The sequence below is a fragment of the Alligator sinensis genome, unplaced genomic scaffold, assembly GCF_000455745.1.
Source record: "Alligator sinensis unplaced genomic scaffold, ASM45574v1 scaffold111_1, whole genome shotgun sequence".
NCBI classification, from domain to species: domain Eukaryota; kingdom Metazoa; phylum Chordata; order Crocodylia; family Alligatoridae; genus Alligator; species Alligator sinensis.
In genome coordinates this window covers 3,476,202-3,495,561 of record NW_005841875.1, presented here as the reverse complement: position 1 = coordinate 3,495,561, position 19,360 = coordinate 3,476,202, and the positions used below count along the sequence as shown (strand labels likewise).

The 19,360-nt window shown below is 42.3% G+C and overlaps 1 protein-coding gene across 1 annotated transcript in view; it reads right to left on the bottom strand.

Annotated features, from left to right (window-relative positions):
- The window catches only part of FSTL4 (follistatin like 4), a 565,752-nt gene that overhangs the window by 520,390 nt on the left and 26,002 nt on the right, over positions 1–19,360 (bottom strand). The window contains exon 2 of the mRNA XM_014527870.1: positions 2,593–2,739. Within this exon, the coding sequence (XP_014383356.1) occupies positions 2,593–2,616 (24 nt within the window). The 5' untranslated portion in view covers positions 2,617–2,739. The remainder of the gene's footprint in view (positions 1–2,592; positions 2,740–19,360) is intronic.

Sequence of the window (19,360 nt, the reverse complement as noted above, 5' to 3'; positions counted from 1 at the left end):
GAATGTCCCACCCACCACATAGCAGGGGTGCAGTGCATCTCAGCAAGGTGCTGCGCACTGTCTGGGAACTGGGGCCACTGGGGCTGAGCACTGTTGGGCTCCGGGTGACTGCTGCTGCCAGTGAGTGCAGGGCATTTTTTTTTTTTAAGTGCCAGGAGGCTGGGCCCAGGCAGGGCAGCCATGGGGGCTTCCCCCGTGGCTCCCCACACCCAGAGAGAGGCAGGCACAGCTGGAGGAACCACAGGAGAACCTGCAGCCACCTGGCTGTGCCTGCCTCTCCCCAGCCAATCCAAATCTTCGAACCTTTTCTGAATTGATTTGGATACTTCAAATCAATTCAGAGCTCTTAATGGGTCTCCCGACTCAATTCAGATTTGGAGATTCAGCCCCCGAATCGGGCTGAATCTCCTCCAAATCGAATCGGTGACCGAAGCAAAAGCAGAGTATTAGAATAAATGAACAACCAATCTGATGCTACATGACAATTCCTATATTCTTGCCTAGGAGAGACTTCAAGGGTTGAATTCACTTCAATTAACTTAAAGCGGGAGGTGTCATAGAATTAATGGAAATAGGACAGGATGTCCTGGAATAGGAGTTTAACAGAACGAGGAATTGACAATTCTCCAGAAATTGGACTCCATTTTGGAAGAGAATCTAGCTGCTTAGGAAAACTTTGAGTTACAATACTAAGCTAAATCTTGCAAGACAGGTCCTTACATGAGATTGAGACTTTTTTTTATCCTTGGCAAAAATTTCTGTGAGGATACATTTTCTAAAAGGCACCCCACCTTCTCAATGCTTAATTCTGGCCAGAAGCTGATAGTTAAAAAAATTACCAACATTTTCCAGCACCTGAAAAATAAAGGAAAAGGATGCCCAGGTCTAGCTGTACACACAGGTTCATGTGAATTTTTATTTCCTCTGGTTTTCCCAGACTTATAATGAGAAACATCTGAAACTGAAGATTTGGAGTTTGGATAAGACATCACAAATATAAGAGGTAGGCAGTATTGACAGTGAATTCTTCATGTGCAATATAAAACAGGTCTTTGCAAAGTGATCCAAAGGCGGACAAGGAAAACTTTGTAAATGGAAGAAATGAATGAATACTTTACAGCTGAACCATGAGTTTACAAGGGCTAAGAAAAGAAATCTGAAAGCTAAAATCTTACTAGGGAAAATAATATCTTCAGTGAGATCTTCTCTATCCTGAGGGGGAAATAAGAAATAATAGCTGCCAAGACAACCCTTTTCCATTTTCTAAAGGAAAAAAAACAAACCCAAACAAACTCTGCCGCTTATAAGTATTATTTATTTAATGAAAACACTCTTCAAACTACCTACACCATCCATCGGTTAGAAATATTAAACAACTCCTCCCTTAATCCTAAAGACTGAATAAAAACAAGTGGCACTAGTAGTTATTATATTTAAAATATCTGCATACATATATGCATGCACCCAGTGGAGGGAAAAATCATGTTGCTTTGCAAAAACAGCTTATGTGGGTGATATTTTAAATAGCATGTTTGTGGCAGTAGGCACAATTTGCTCATTTTACATAATCAGATCAGAGTTTAAGTGTATCCATGGTGGCTGTGGCAAGAGGTCATAGCGAAACAGATGCCAAGTAATGAAAACCAAAGGAAGGCGTAGCCTCATAAAAACACCAACAACCCAACAGCCTGGCATGTCAGACCTTGCTTCTTCTCAGTCCTCCCACTCACAGTACCTGTCCCTTCAGACCACAAATGAAAGATGCTTGCTGGCCCTTTAAAATGAGCAGGATCACAGCCTCTCCGATGCACGTTCCATATCCTTGAAAGATGAAGACTGATATTTTGAAACCAAAGGCTGCCTATAGAAGTGCTGGTTCGTGTCCTAATTAGAACGCGTTGGATTAATTGAGTCTGCTCTGCATTCGAACTAGAGCACTCCAGCACGGCCTCGCTGTCATGTGTATTAAGCTCTCCCCCACTCCCTGCAACCGCATGTTACAGGGGCATCTTAACTAAAGCTTGTTGAATGAACTTTAGTTAAAGCTCCCCCATGGCCATTTTAAAACACAGGGAGCTTACCATCCAAGATGGTGAGCCATTTCAATTAGAGTGGCTGTTGGAGAACTGCTCTAATCAAAATGGCCCATCCCCACCCCCAAACACGTGTATAGAGACCCCAGATGCCTAATTTTAGGTGCCCGGCTTCACACTGTAGTATGTCCATATAGCTAGGTTTTCATTTTTACCCCACAAGCAAACTTATCTTCGTGTTATTACTTCAGACCTGTATCAGCTGGCCTGTCCGTGCGAGTTGGTCCCAAATCTCTGGCTTCCTCCCTTCCTGCAGAGAGGACCTTCCCCCTCCCTTGCCCCTATCCTGTGTAGAGGTCGCTCATGGGCTGCAGTTGGTAAAGTCTGGCCCCTTCTGGATCACTGCAGGATGCCTGCAGTGGGGCTGGGATTTGTGAAGGGGGGAGAGGTTGGTACAGGAACTGGGCAGGTCCACGTCAAGATGCAACCACTCCTCAGATGGGAGAGGCTTGGCATTTCTGCACGCAGTTTAATAGGAGACCAGAAATACAGAGGTTACCTTTCCTACCGTGCCCCTCTCCATAATGGGGAAGATTCACTCAGTGGATATCCGTGAGGCAGCTGCAGCCAGGAAGTTGGAGGGAAACGTGGAGGCCTTGGGGATTTCACGTATGGAAGGCTGGTGGCTTTGCAGTTTTGCTAGCATCTAAAAATATTAAAACGTACTGAATTTCAGTTCATTCTGGGGTGCAGGAGAGAAGGAATAACATTGGTAAAATTGGCTAGGGAACCACTTCCTGCAACTACAGGCATTTAGTTGGGTGGGACTGTTAATTACTTGACAGCAGTTCAGCAATAAAAGCAAGTCCTTCCATCATGCTCTACCATGGTAGTAGAAGTAATGGTACCCAGTGCCCTTTCAAAGGGGAAGCACAGTTCCTAAGAAGCTGAATCATACATCCGTCACTTTAAACCATTCACTGCACAAAAATATAATTTTACTCGCAACAAACATGAAAGATGTTGGCCATTTAAAAAAAGCAGGATCACAGACTTCTCCATGGAAGTTCCATGTCCTTGAAAAAGACAAAGACTGATATTTTGAAATTCAGATGCCTAAGTTTAGGCATCTAACTTCATATTTAAGCACATACATACAGTGCCATAGCAAGGTTGGGGCAAGTGGGGCGACCACCCCGGGCGCCCAAGTGAAGGGGCACCAATGGGTGCTGCCCAGCTGGGGTGGGGCATAGGATGGAGCCACGAGCAGCCTGTTTGGTGGGTCATGGGGATGGGGAAAGGGCGGCTCCCGCTGCTGCATGCACTCCCAGACAAGCGGAGGGGGGAACGAATCTGTGCACAGGGCGAGGGCAGGCTGCTGCTGCAGGCTTTGCCCTGAGCGCCAAACTTGCTTGCCATGGCATTGCATACCTATAGCCAAATTCTCAAAAGGTGCTGAGCACCCTAGTTTTTATTAATTTCCATGGCAAATCAGGGTGTACCACTTATCTCTGAACAGTATAAATGTAGACATTTGACCTTCGGTGTATTTTACCATTTTCAAAATAGTATTTATAAAGAAAACACTACTGCTTAGCAGCCCATCCTCAAGCTGCTGAAAAGCCCTTCTGTTCCCCTCAAATACACTGGTATCTCCCCCTTCCTACTTTTAAACTACCATGTGAATAGAGTTTCCAGTGAACCAACAACAACCGGCACGACTAAGATGTATTCTGAGGTTTTCTACATTAGATTCTGTGGAAAAGGTGCTATGCATCTTCATAGCTCTAACGTGCCCCAGGATACTTTATACTGGTTCTCACAGCTTACATGTACTAGCAAAGAAAATTACTGTCAAACATGGGGTGGAAGAAAGAAACCACTACCTGGTGCAGTTTGTCAGCAAAGAAAAAAGAATAAGTTCCTGATGTTCAGGGTTAGATGAGTTTGAAGCAAAATAATTGCTGTATAGAATTAAACTAGGCATGGAAGGAACCCTTCATACCACAGAAATAAAACCATGATTATACCAGAAAGGAAAAGAAAAAGGAATGATTTTTAGATCAAACTCTGGGAATAGGAAGATTCCAAGTGCCAAGAAACAGAGAAGTGAAACACTGCAATTCCTTATCAGACAAAGATTGGATAATGAGTTGTAATGCAGAACTGAAGCCAGCTCAGGGAAGCTGGGAACAAGCCATATATTCAGAATGAAAATGTGTTGAAAACAAAAAGCCAAATGAAAGCTCTCTGGAAACCCGTACGAGTGGAAACTGCAAGTAGCACAGCAGTGACGTTCAAAATAAAGATGGGCACCCATCTTGAGACTAAGAAAAGGGATTGGCTTAGACTACTGGAGGGATACAAAGAAGTTCTGAGTCCTATTCACATTAAATTAAGGATTAAAAAGATTTAATTTCTCCAAACAAGACGTCATTTTTAAGGGGCTCCAAAACCAGTTTCCCCAGCTCCCCGAATCCTGATCCTCACATTAGAGTTCAGAACTTTAAGAAATATTTTAGGCCCGATTCTTATTCATAGTAAGGCCACTTTATACCACTTCAGCATGGTTACAAAGCCTTAAAGTAGATGTTAGTATAATTTGATATTGCTTTAAGGCTGTGTTAACATTGCCAAAGTGATAGCAAGTGGTCTTACTGCAAATGAAGGTATTTTTTCCCCAACAGGGCAAACTGAAATTGAATCACCATTGCATTAAAATTTACAAACTCTCAGTTCTTTAATTAAACTATAGCATATACCTTTCTTTACACACAAAAGTCCTCCAAGTCTATTTCATCTATGACCTGGGTCACTTAAGAACTTGACGGGATAGTTTAAGCACAGGAATGGAAATGTAGACTCAGAAGCTACAAAGGACACAATGGACTCCATGGAGGGTCACTGCAGTAGTTGATGTAACTAGTATTTCAAAGAACAGACAGGACTCTCTTACTGGAAGAGCCACGCTTTTACTAAGCAGTAACATGATGAACGCAGACAAGATTCCCCAATTTTCACTGACACGAGACTATAAAAAGAAGCTAACGTAAATAAATAAGTAATTTCAAGATGCTCGTAAATGTGCACAAGTAGAGGTAGACAACGTTCCCTTATTTGAAAATTTAATTTTAAAATACAGAAAGTCATCTCTCCCCTCTCCATTCCCATATCCCAAATCCTACAAATTAGGTAACTGAAATTGAGGTTTTCCAGACCATTTTCTTCACTACAGAAGGCAGAAGCTGAGGAAGCAACTGATAGAGGGATGATTGTCATTTTCAGTGATTAGAACCAGAATTTGAATCAGTGCTGATTAAAAGAGAAACTCAAAACTATATTCAAACAGAATCAGACATATTTTAAACAAATACAATTGTGACAAGAGACATGATTCAATTATTAAGAGCCCACCTTTTAATTGCTTATTAAGATGACAGTGTGTATCTTTGCCTACATACATTTAGCTAAGCCTTTTCACTTTGACAGCGCATAAAATTATCCATGCCAACTATACATCTCTCACTTTTATGTCAACTTGAAATTTGCCATCTTTCCATTATCCTTTTGGTCATAAATTAATAAGGAGGAACATGCTTCATATCAGCCTCAAGCTCTTAGGGATTGTGTCAGCTTTGCATACATGTTCCAGAAGAATTAGCATTGGTATCCCCTTTAAATTTAAGTTGCTCACCTAGATACAAACACACACACTTTGGGTCGGTTCCTGGGTTCAGACGACCTATACAGACACCAGGCAGGAGACGCTATGTGAAAATGGGTTACAGCTCATAATTAAACTGTTCTAAGTATATTGCTACTCTGAGTATATTTTCTCACTTCATGTCGAATGCAAAAGCTTGGAGGGACCAAAATACAGTCAAAAACTCAACCACTGTATGGAAACTCTTCCATTTCCTTTCTGTCCATGCCCTTGTTTCTACTGCCCACACCTCTTTATACCTATTATGCCAGCAGGTGGAAGGCTTTGTAAGATATAAGGCTTTACCCCAGCTATATGCTACTGCAGCTGACGCATCATTGATGCTTTCTCAGGTGGTTAAAACGGCTTAGGGTCATATTATGCTAGTGGAGTGGTGATGAGCTAAATGCTATATTGGATAATTTTGCCCCCTATTTTTTTTTTGGGGGGGGGGGGGAGGGGCGTGCCTTAGTAAATCATAACAGATTTGAGAAATTCTTTGCTACTACATTCTGGTTGCACTGAATGACCTGACTGCAGTCTAGTGTGTAACAGTAATTACCATGCTGCATTCTTGTTTTGATAGCTGCATGCCCCCCTCCTCCCACCCCTCTAAAAAAAATTTAAAAGATGTTTTATACCAAAGGAAATACTAAATGTAGAAACGGTGGCTTGATTCATTTCACAGCTGTAGTCTTTTTTGATTTGTTTGTAATTTTCTACACTACTGCTTCCAATTTGATACTGTCTGGGCCTAGGATGACAATAAGAATGGGATAACAGATGATGAGCTCAAAATACTGAACACAATCATACTCACCCTACATGTACCTACAATCAATATGTCACTTTGAGGAAGAAACCATCAGCCACTGGGCAAAGTTTGGAATATAAAATGTCACAGAACCCAAGATACATTTCTTATGTACTTAGAAGCTGTCAGTACAGCTAGTCTGTTGTTGAACAGGAGACAGTCTGAACGGTTCATTATAAATAGCTTAAAATACATTAATTAAAACAGATGTGGGACATTCAGACTTTTCAGTAACTCTCCTTTCATTCCCCTCTAAAACCAAAACACATAAGGTGAAGTTTGGGAGCGGTGTAAATAGATGTTACATACATTGGTGAACTCATTTCAGCCGGAATGACACCTACTTCCCTCAGGTTTCATTTGTTTCTAAGTTTATGAGCCAGTTTCTCTCCCTTGCTATATGAGAGGATTGCCACTGAAGTCAACGGGAACCGTGAATATGCAAACAGGACAAGACTTTGACATGCAAACACTTACAAAAATATGTTTACTAATTAGTTTTCTGAAATGGTGGTTTTTATATTAAAATCCAGTGAGAGAATATCTTGGTGCCTACATACAAGTGCATTCAAGCTTTTAAGCTTATTTTCACACAAAAGCTTAAGATGATGATTGTTACATTGCATAGCCTCATCTTGTGTCTTCATTATTGATAGCTTTTAAGCCAACATTTTGGAAGCCTAATCAAGAGTTCAGGCTCCATTGTCCCTATCCCAGATAGTTTAAATATCAGGGAGGGTGCAAGAAATGCATGAAACAAGGCAATAGATAGAGTACCAAAACAGTTTAGCAAAAAATAGCAGTCTGAACTCGTTGCTGGTCTAGTCTACATCTGTTTTATGTGCTTTCAAGAAGTTCTCGAAACCTTCTGTCTCAGGTAGCCACGTATCTGCTACATTTAGCCTGCGCATAGCAAAATGAGCGAGCATGCAAGCCTAAAGGAAATGCATGAGCAAGGAAGAACAGGTCACACACTCTCTCAATTCCCTGTTCAGTGAGAGGGCTGGAAGAAAGACTGGGAGGCATGTACTCGCTGAGAGAATGTAGGTATTTAAGAAAAATTATGCAACAAGATCTAGATGGAGCATTAGTGCTACAAAAAGCCCACCTCTTACAAAATAGCAGTAGCTAGAACGGCTCAGTTCATAGATCAAATGATTTAGCACGGGACCTTGATCATTTACAGCTTTTAAAGGTGAGAGGTGTAATTTTTTGTAATGCCTCCAAATTAAATGGGCCAGCTTCTCCATCTTTGAAATGATGGTTTCTTTCCTGGAAGAGTTATCTTATTTAGTCAGTCCATTAGCAGCCAGCCAGAACCCATCCATACAAAAATAATTGGCTATTGATATACAGTAATGCTGAAAAGTTATTCTTATTTTTTGGTCATGGCTGCAGAAATAAGTTCTTGCTGTACTACACTTTCAATAGTTATAAATGGTTATGGAAAAAAAGAGATTTCCCAGCTGGATTACGATCTATTTTAGGAATATATATATATATTATCAGAAAGAAGAAAGGCAAATGTCATGGCCACCAGACACGTTATAAGCACATATATCCACAGGAGAAGCCACTTTTCCTCTGAACTTTCCTTCTGCTTATAAATTAATTATAACAGCCATTCTCATTGTTTCCTTTGTGCTAATCGGCTTGGAGTGCATGTCTTAATACCTACCAGAAAGATGTTACGGGTTGTATTGAAGCAGAACATCACCTCCCCCTCCTTCTTAGCTCTGAATTAATGAAAGAGGAGAAAACAAAAAATTCCATCAGAAAGGTAAGAAGATATGCCCTTGGCTGTTAGTCTATTATGTCAGCCACCAGAGAAGACTGAATTTTGCTACAACTGTTCTCTAGGGGGAATAAAGTTGTGAACTTCCAGATTTGATCAAAAGAATCCAAAGCCCCCCAGCTATTTAGCACTTCTGGAAAGGTATAAAGCCCTGCACGTTTTACTGGTCTCAGTGCTGCATAGATGCTACAAGAACTGGCACACTCAAATGCCTAACACAGGTGACACGTGGAGGGATTGAGCCCATACTTTGCGTGCCTTGTACAAGTGTTACTTGTGCATGTACATGCACATACATTACAGTTTGAAAATACCCTGTCAATAAAGCAACTCACTTATGACTACAAAGATGAAAACACAAGAAGCCATTAGCTAAACACAATAGATGATGACACCTTTTGCTTCATAATGCTGTCTTCTACCTATCTGTGCTATACAGCATTTCTGCTTTGACTATCATTAGGCCTTATTATTTCCTGTGAACAGCTACTTAGCTGCATTGCAAGTCATTCTTCAGTCGGTCTGGTCCGAACCAGCAGAGCACAATGGGCTTAGAAAACACCAGCCAAAGTAAAACATAGGGAGAGATGAAAGGCCAATATTGAAGACTGGAATGAGAAAAGCGGGAAACATGTCAGATTGCCTGTTTGAAAGTCTGATTTGAGCCAGAAGAAGAGATCCTATGTTTAAGGTGTAAACATTCAACGATTAGAAAGTTACATGGCATTGTGGGATCTAGCCCAGGACATTTTACCAGCATTGGTTTTCCATTATTTCACCTTGTGGTCACTTATTTGTAATAGCTATTGATAAGATGTTTCTGCAAGAACTCCTTAAGGAGTTATGTTTTTCCTGTAAATTTGTTACTCGTTTAGCTGAATTTCCCCTAATTCAAACAATTTCTGCTCTAACACTATTGATATTAATTGTTCTTACTTTTTGTGCTATCTATTAAGCATCAACTTTGGTTCCTTGCACAGCAAAGGAACATGCATCTGCGTTTCTTCCTGTTTAGAATTACTCCCTGGACATAAGTGTCATAAGAGCATTAAATCTCTTCCCTGCCAATTCACTGTAATCAAATCCTTTGCAAGTCAATAGCAATAACAATTTTATGAGGCACGGTCTTTCTTTAATCTTTCAGGTGCTTTCTGATCTTCACAGAGGAAATAATGGAGAAAATATGAAGTATGCTAAGACCACTGAAGTAACTGAGCAATCACCCACTCAAACCAAACCTTTGGCTGATTATACAATGCAGATTATACAGTCACCTTGGATCAGGCAGCTACTTCTTAGGTTCTTCTGCAGACATAATTTACATTTAATCAGCTACCAGTCCTATTGAAACCAACGATGAACCTTCCATTGAATTCAGTGGTAGCAGGTCTTGGCCTAGCAGATTCAATATTAGGTGTTACCATGCAACAATATTATTGAAATGAATGTAATTTAGTTGAATCGGCACTAGAAGTCTTGTTTTCAGCAAGGGAGGCAAAGAAATGGAGATTCCATAAATATTTGAGACATATCTAGCAAACACACACCTTAACATGAAAACTCAATGATGTTTGCTCTTGAATTCTGTTTCTCAGGTTGACATTTTTACTGTCACATTCAGTTATATCTATCATTTCTTGTCTTCTCCTAGAGTAGTACCTTCCTAAGACTTTCGCTCTCCTCAGAGCTTTGCAAATCAAACATTGTCTCTGACTATTTTTAGCTAGCCTTAGGTTCCCAGACCAGGGCTCTCTATGCTGCTGCAATGTCCTCAAGTCAGCCTTTTCACACATCAGTGGTATTTTTTTCCTCTGTGCCCTCTCCTTCCATGGATGCATTATGATCCTGTCTTTAGTTATATGATCACATACAATTTCTCAATACAGTGACTCATGAGGCAGTCACCTCCAAGGCTGACTTAGTGGCATGCTCATACACAACACTGGCTTTTATTTGCAGTTAACTAGAATGACTCCACAGCTGGCCTGCACATGCCAGCAAATGTTCATTTTTATTTCTGTCCCAGGTCTGAACTAGGAATGCAGGGGTGAGAATTATACTGTTGCCTCTTCTGAAACAAGTAGCCTGCTAAGGGCTGAGCATTATCTTGAAGAGTAGTAGCTGTCTGGTAGGGCTGTGCGAAGCTTTGGTCACTGATTTGATTTGGCAGAGATTTGGGCCAATTCGGTGGCCGAACCTCCAAATCCAAATCGAATCAGAAGACCCTTTAATCTCTCCAAATCAAATCAGAACCCTCCGAATCAATTTAGAAAGATTCGGAGATTCAGACATAGACACAGCTTTAAATGTTTTTTCTATATACCTCAAGGTATATATATAGAAACAGTGGAAGGTACTCACCAAGGAGGAGTACTCTTCCTCGGCCATGAGTGTAGGAGGGCTATTAGGAAGGCCAAGGCAGAGATGGAACTCAGCTAGTGTCCAGGTTTAAGGACATAAAAAGTCCTTTTTCAAGTACATTGGGAGCAAGAAGAGGGCACCAGGCAACGTAGGGTCCCTGCAAGATGCAAACGGTAATCTTGTGGCTACGCCAGACAAGAAAGCTGATATTTTTAACAGTTTCTTTGCCTCGGTTTTCTTGATCAGGGACTGGGATATCCCACCTACCAGAGGTAGGGACAATCTTGGGGATAGCTCTGTCAGGCCTTCAGTCAGCGCAGATGTAGTTAGGGATTTTCTGGAAGGGCTAGACATTTTTAAATCTGCAGGTCCAGATGCCCTCCACCCAAGGGTGTTGAGGGAGCTGGCAGGGGTCATCGTGGAGCCCTTGGCCCAGCTGTATGAGCATTCATGGTCATCTGGCCAGATGCTGGGGGATTGGAAACTGGCTAATGTGGTCCCAATTTTCAAGAAAGGGAGGAAGGAGGACCCAAGTAACTATAGGCCTGTAAGCCTCACCTCGGTGCTCGGGAAGATCTTAGAGAGAATCATCAAGGAGCACATCTGTGGGGGGGCTGCAGGGGAGATCATGCTCAGGGGCAATCAGCATGGGTTCATCAAAGGCAGGTCCTGCCTGACCAACCTGATTGCCTTTTATGACCAAGTAACTAAATCCTTGGATGATGGTGTCACCATGGACATAGTCTTTCTAGACTTTAAGAAGGCCTTTGAAGCTGTCTCTCACTCCATCCTCATCAATAAATTAAGCAACTGTGGCATTGATGCCTACACAGTTGGATGGGTAAAAAATTGGCTGATTTCATCTTACCAAAATCATTTATCTTCAGGGATAAACATTAGCTTCACTAAGCCATCATCAGCTCAGCACTGCTTAAGTAACAACTTTCTCTTTTGCTTCTGTAACAATGAAAAGCTGTCTCCACATTTCTTGCTTTAGTGTGGCCCTCTGGACATCACTAAGAGTAGTGCAAAAACAATAGCCAAGAACCAAAAATGACTAGAAGCTGATCAGTAATGTACTCCCAAAGGGAGATCGTATTGCCTTTACTCTTACAAATAGTTTCACAGAGGTAAATGGAACTATAATGCAAGTCCTCACCATTTGCAAGTAAGGGCACCGCAAGTAAGATATAGCCATGAATTTCATTGACCTTGATGGGTAATTTATTTTTGACTCCTGCAATGCAGTCCCTTAGAGACTAGCAGCCAATACTAGTGGAGGTGGGTTAGCTCCATAAGAAATCTGTTGGTTCAACAGACAGAAGGAATAGCTAGTGCTTCTGTTAGATCAGGTTACTCTGAGTAGAAGGTGAAGAGTTATTGTAAACCATAATTGCAGCCAGATAGTGTTACCCTTATGATCCTCTTTTCTTGGCCTGGTTACCAAACCACCTCTTTCTTATTTTTTCTACCTTTTTAAAATAAGGGGAACAGAGGGCAGAGGGGCTTTTGGGTGGGCTACTTGTTTCATCTTGCCTATGCCTTGCATTCCTATGCTTTAGTCCGAGTAATCAATGCCTAGCTGGTGACCCATGAGTTCAACCACTTTGTTAGGAAGCAGGAGTCATAGATTTCATAGATTCCTAGCTATTAGGGCTGGAAGAGACCTCGGAAGATCATTGAGTCCAGTCCCCTACCCCAGGGGCAGGAAGTCAGCTGGGGTCATCGGATACCAGCAAAATAAACATCCACATTTCTCTTGAAGGTGTTCAAAGTAGGTGTTTGAACCACCTCCGGCAGCTGGCCAGACCTTGGGGGCTTGGACTGTAAAGAAGTTCTTCCTTATGTCCAGCCTGAAATGGTCATGGAGGAGTTTGTGACCATTCGACCTTGTCATCCCTTGGGGTGCTCTGATGCACAGATGTTCCCCCAGATCCTGGTAAGCACCCCTGATAAACTTATAGGTGGCCATCAGATCACCCCTGAGCCTGCACTTTTCCAGGCTGAAGAGTCCCATGGCTCTCAGCCTCTCATCATAAGGTCTGTTTTCCTGACCTCTGATCATGCACGTGGCTCTCCTCTGCACTCTCTCAAGCTTCTCCACATCCTTTTTGAATTGTGGAGCCCAAAACTGGACTCAGTACTCCAGTTACGGCCTCACTAAGGCCGAGTACAACGGGAGAATGACATCCCAGGATTTGCTTAAGAAGCATCTATGGATGCAAGCCAGCATTTTGCTTCCTTTGCTAGCTGCAGCATCACATTGAAGGCTCATGTTCATCTTGTGGTCAGTCATGACCCCCAAGTCCCTTTCGCTCATAGCACTAGCCACCGTAGCACTGCCAAGCCTGTAAGCATGCTGCAGCTTTTTCTTCCCGAGGTGGAGAACCTTGCATTTTTTTGGTGTTAAACACCATCAGGTTCTCATCCACCCATTTCCTGAGCCTGTCAAGGTCAGCCTAGATCACCCTCCTGTCCTCAGGTGTGGATGCTTTACCCCAAAGTTTGGTATCATCAGCAAACTTGGCCAGTCCACTTCTGATATCAATGTCCACATCATTAATGAAGTCATAGGCTTTAATCCTTTCTGGGTAAGGGGGGGCCTAGAACCCATGTATCCTGTTCCCTGGGAAAATGCTCTAACCGTTGAACCAACAGGTGAGAGGGCCTCTGCCTGGTAGTTGTAGTTTTTCTACAACTAAGATGTCCACATTTACTCAGCCTTATGTGCATACTTGAAGACTCCTACTTTGCCACACAACTGTCCCTTTAGAGCACAGGCCTATTGAGTATGCTCAGTGGGTGTGCACTGGCTTGCACACACAGAGCTGAATCCCAAGCTGTGTGCATAACCAAAATGGCTGCCATGCAGCTGCGTATGTGCCTTTCAGGTGCATAAAGGGAAATAGAATTTAGTCCTTTTTGTAAAGGTCTAAACTCCACCCTGTATACCCCCTAAGCTGACTACAAAATGACCATACAGACAGGACCAGAAGAACAAAACCAGCTACCTACAGCAAAACCAGGAAAAGGATCTTCAAGAGTAACCAACATAATGAAACAGGTCCCTTCTCCTTCAAGGCTGAAACCAAACAGTATTTTCCAAAGGGAGGGGGGTGTATATTAAAGAAAAAAAGAGAAGTTAGATTTCACTTCAGTCCAATCAACAGACCACATTCAACCTAGGACCATTTTTCATTTCCCTCCAAATACCTCGTTCTCAGCCTAAGAGACTCCTCCCCATAGTGATGATACCTCACAATGATAATAGGCAGCTGTTGTACTTTTATTTTAAGGTGTATTAGCCTCTTCTCATTTCTTTGGGAAAAAGGACCAGAACTTGAGCGCTAACAGAAATCATGGTAGCTGTAAATCATGGCAGTGGCCGATCAGTCAGACATTACTCTTTCCACTTAAGTAACCCCACATTTTCATCTGTATTTGGTATTTTTGTTCAGGGAAGTAGATTTGAGATCTGAACTCTTGTTCAGGTAAAACTGGGTTGAATTCAAGGAGATTTTTTTACCAAAGCAAAACTGAGTAAGGACAAAGATTTGGCCAATAGTTTAACTGGAGCTTAACTTTTGGGTCTGATTTCAAGTTGCAATTTTGTTGGCAAAAGTCTGATTAACGTGCTAAATTACAACAAGTTGGGAAAAGGTGCAGTGGTTGAGTGGGGGGAACAGATTCACAAATAAATGGCCTGACTTCAACTTGCTATTATTTGTAGGGTGACCATATGGGACAATGTGAAATCTAGGACACTGCTTTCCCTGCTCCCTCAAGCTTCTTCAAGCAGAGGCAGGGGCAGGTGTAGCTCTGGTATTACCATTCAGGCATCTAAGGGAGTCAATGACCCATTAATGACCCATTATTCTTGACTTCACAGGTGTTAACAATAATCTCCCCCTTTTTAATGGTCATTCCACTAAGCAAACCAGCCTGTGTTAGGGCAATTTTGCTGTCTGCTAAGGCTTCCTATTTCATAGCTTGTGCTAGTCTGCCTCCCTACACCGCACCTGGGACACTTGTTTTAATTTTCCCCAACTGGCCAGAACTATAATATGGGACTGTCCTAGATGAACTGGGACATATGGTCACTCTGATTATTTGTGGGGTTATCATACAATGTGGCAACTATGTACAATGAGCAACTTTCAGCAGAATGTCAAATCAAAATTTCCTACCATTTAGAAAGTTACAGATCAATGAGCCGAAATACTGCTAGGTGACATAGCAGACTGTGGAGTGGACGCCTACACGGTCAGGCAGGTGGCCAACTGACTTAGGGACCGCACCCAGATAGTGGTGGTGGATGGTTCCCTCTCGGCCTGGAGGGAGGTGGGCAGTGGGGTCCCGCAGGGTTCGGTCCTTGGACCGATATTATTCAATACCTTCATCAGGGATTTGGATGATGGCGTGGAGAGAGAGCACCCTCTCCAAGTTCGCTGATGATACCAAGTTATGGGGCAAAGTTAGTACACCGGAGGGCAGGGAGCAGATTCAGGCTGACCTGGACAGGTTGGATCAATGGGCAGAGACAAATAGGATGCCTATTTAATAAAGATAAATGTAAGGTACTCCACCTGGGAAAGAGGAACCCCCAGCACACCTATAGGTTAGGGAGTGTCCTTCTCAGCAGCTCGGAGGCAGAGAGTGATATTGGAGTCATAATTGAATCCAAGATGAACATGAGCCGGCAGTGTAACGAGGCCATCAACAAGGCCAGTCACACCTTGTCGTGCATTAGCAGGTGCATGAGTAATAAATCAAAGGAGGTGATGCTCCCCCTCTATGCAGCACTGGTCAGGCCGCAGTTGGAGTACTGTGTCCAGTTTTGGGCACCGCACTTCAAGAGGGATGCGGGGAATCTCGAGAGGGTCCAGAGGAGGGCCACTCGTATGATTAGTGGCCTTCGTGATAGACCCTACGGGGGGAGGTTGAGAGAGCTGAATCTCTTCAGCCTTCACAAGAGACGGCTGAGAGGAGATCTTGTGGCTGCCTATAAATTTATTAGGGGAGGTCAATGGGGAATAGGGGAAGCGCTGTTTACTAAGGCGCCCCAAGGAGTGACTAGAAATAATGGGTGTAAAGTAGTTGAGAGTGGATTTAAGTTAGATGTTAGGAAGAATTTTTTTACAGTAAGGGTGGCCAGGATCTGGAATGGGCTTCCAAGAGAGGTGGTGCTATCACCTAGCTTGGAGGTCTTCAGGAGGAGGCTAGATAGTCACCTGGCTGGGGTCATCTGACCTCGGTCCTCTTTCCTGCCAGGGGCAGGGGGTCAGACACAATGATCCATTGTGGTCCCTTCCGACTCTACAATCTATGAATCTATAGGTGACCAATCACTGGTCATGATAAACAGCTAGAAAATAATCAAAGGGAAAAAGACTATGAAAAATCCACTGGCTGAAATTATCCCTGAAAGCTATTTGGTGAATGCTCCTCAATAGGAAACATCACAGGACGGGCAAAATTGACTCACAAATGACTCACAAACAGAAATTTACAGTTGCAATGACTGTTTCTCACACTTAATTATCCACCTAGTTCCACATAATATATTATCGCCCCTGACATCTTCACAAACAAATCTGATAGAACAAGGAAATGAGAAGTTAAATCACTCCTTTAATCCATATGTGTTTGTTTATTTGTGCATTTATGTGCGTGAACACACACACACACGCGCGCACATACACACACACACACGCACACAATTTATGTCCACGTTACAGGAAAGAGTTTTTACTCATGGGCTGCATCTTTTCTAACATAATTCAGAGCTTTGCTTGCATATAAAATGGCTTATCTGTATTTTGATAAACAACCTCATTGTTCCTGTAGCAAATGAATGCAATCTCTAATTGAAACTCATTGCCATGTCCTTTTCTGAGCAGGCAAGACTTTCAGCTCCCAGAATGGTTTTAACCTCTAACACAGCACTTTTGTGTATATATCTGATCCAGCCGTGACTCATTTTTCTTTGGAAGCTATGTCAGTGTTTGGGCTCTGTACTTAGTTCTCAATGAACTGGCTATAACACAGTAGTTACAGCTCCCTAGAAAATGACACACAGTAACTCTGTCAAGTTTTTTATTAGCTTGGATAGGTCTTTTATTTTAGCAAGGCCTTTTATTACCTTGGATAGCTTTGAAACAGTTCTGATGTGGATGAGTGAAGACCAAAGATCCAATTTTATATCTAAAGCCATTAATTTTTTTAACCACAATCCCTTGATTATTGATAGGTTTTTGTTTTGTACTGTCACAGCGCAGCACACTCTGCAAAGTATATCAGAGATCACAAGCATAGCCAGGCCTTTCATAAGTATTTCCATAGACCGTGGATGCAACATTTACCCCCCAGACAAAGAACGGCTCAGAACTCTGGATGCAAACACAGATATAATCAAGAACAATTCCAAAGGAAATAAAAAGACTATGTCCATTACCATCCACAAGAATAGAGCAATCTTTTCCTTTCATTTGTGCTGCTGCGCTTTTTGGAGTTCACTTTGCATGCTATAACAAGCTCATGCATCAACTAGCAACGGGGAATGGGCTGTGATCAATACCCAAATGTTTGGAAACAAACAGTGAGTTGCAGTCTCTCAGGTATGGGTGACCAATTTTAAACATCTTTAAAATGCCCGATTTTCACAAACTGCTAAGCACTACTTCTTTAAGCTGTCTTCAGTTAGTGCCTTCAAAATTGAAGTATAAAAAACAATTAGTCATTTTTGCAAATCTGTGCCTAGATACTTAGTAAACTGGTCCTATTTAGTAATCTTTGCCTAGATACTTAGTAATTTGGCCCCTAAATTTGGCTGGAAATATCACAAAAAGCTACTTTATAGGATTTGGGACACTTCTAGGTTTCATATGTACCCCAAATAGCCTCAGTTACTGTAATATAGCATTGTCTCTTTTACCTACAAACACGTGGCTGTGATCTGATAGCATGAGTTGAGATGCAGTGGTGTAAGTGAAATCAGAATCCAGTCCTGGAAGTGCAGAGGCACACAACAATTAAAAATAAGAAATAAAAATAACTAACATTTTTTTAAACCTTCAAAGTGGCTCAAGTGCTGGGCAAATGTTCAAACCGGTGTGTAATTCCTTTAAACCAGTTTATCATCTTTAGCAATATCAAAACAAACAACACGTCTCTGTATTTACACTGAAAATGGCTGAGATTACCTCTTATTACCTCAATATTCATCAAATCGCATCCCATTATAACTCCTCCAAAATAAAATACAGAGAGCTTGTTTATCTAGCCAAACTGTGGTTCGGTGTCCTGAGTTGGGAGAAGCTCAAATATCTGCCACGTTCAACCACCTTTCTTTGTACCTCTGTGCTTCAAACTTCATTAGTTATATCAGCTTTTCCAAGTGAGAGCCCAATTCTATAGGCTCCTCTGGAGAGGGAGCCCCTAACCCTGGAAACACCGCTAATGTTTTCAGGGAGCACGGGGGTCTGCCCACCTCAGCTTGCAGGAACACCGCTTTGCACTTTGTTGGCGAGTGTCACGCAGCTGTGCGCTAAGTAAATCATAAATGGCAAAGCAGCAAGACAAAGTCACTTGACTGTTTAGATTTGAGTCTCCATTTCCCTTTTGGCATCAAACTATGACCCTGATGAATCATAAGTAGAAAGAAACTCTCGTGACTCCATGTCCCATTATGCTATCCAATATTTCTTCTGGAGACTGCGAAGGGGCACGTGGTCTGCACTGTCACATGAATACTAATGTTGGGGGGGGGGGCGGTTCTGGGATCTGTAGGCATCTTAGTTATATGTAAATCAGTCCATTCGAATCAAAGGTCTATTGGGTAAAAAGGATCTTGAAAATCATGGGGACTTTTCCCCCAACTGTTCTCTTTGAAAATCATTTTCCAAAGCTACAATGGGTCTAAATATGTTGCAATTTTTTTTAGTTCCTCAAATGCAGAAAATTTGCTTTTACATAGAGCAGACAGTATTTGTCTTTGAAACCCTCTGAAGGGCTGGATGTGATATTTTAGGGATTATTGTACCTCCATCTTCTCTCCTTCACCACAGAAGAAAATGTCTTCACTTTTGAATCGGCGAGTATAGTCACTTGTAACAGGAATAACTGGCATTTAGTCACAGCCGGGAACATGAGGCATTCTGCCTCAAGGAGGCACAATAGCTCCAAAGCCCCATAGCTGCTTGGAAGAGGTAGTAATATGTTGCAATCTTTTAAACAGAAAGGGCACGGCTCGCCGTAGTAAGCTCTGTTGCTGGATGACACATGCAAAAGGTTTCGGCAGGGCTCTACCTTCTGCTTCCTTTCCAGTAAGTCTCTCCCAGTAGGGTAGTACTCCAAATCACAGAGGCTGTCATTCAGGGAATCCTTAAGAAGTGGATGCAGGGTAAGGGATAAAGAACCTAACTCCCCTTCACATCTGTTCATGGCCACATATTATTAACCCATGACTGCTACTTCTTTGTGGTGTAGTCTGTCCTTTCCTATGTTTGTACAGTCCCTAGCTCAGTAAAGCCCTGATCTGTGTAGCCTCTAACTAATGGGATATAACAATAGAGATGAAAGGTTGCATTTCCCTTCCCCAGTCCTGTCTTCTTCCTTCCCTACAGTGCGGCTATACTAAGGGAAAAAAATAGGGA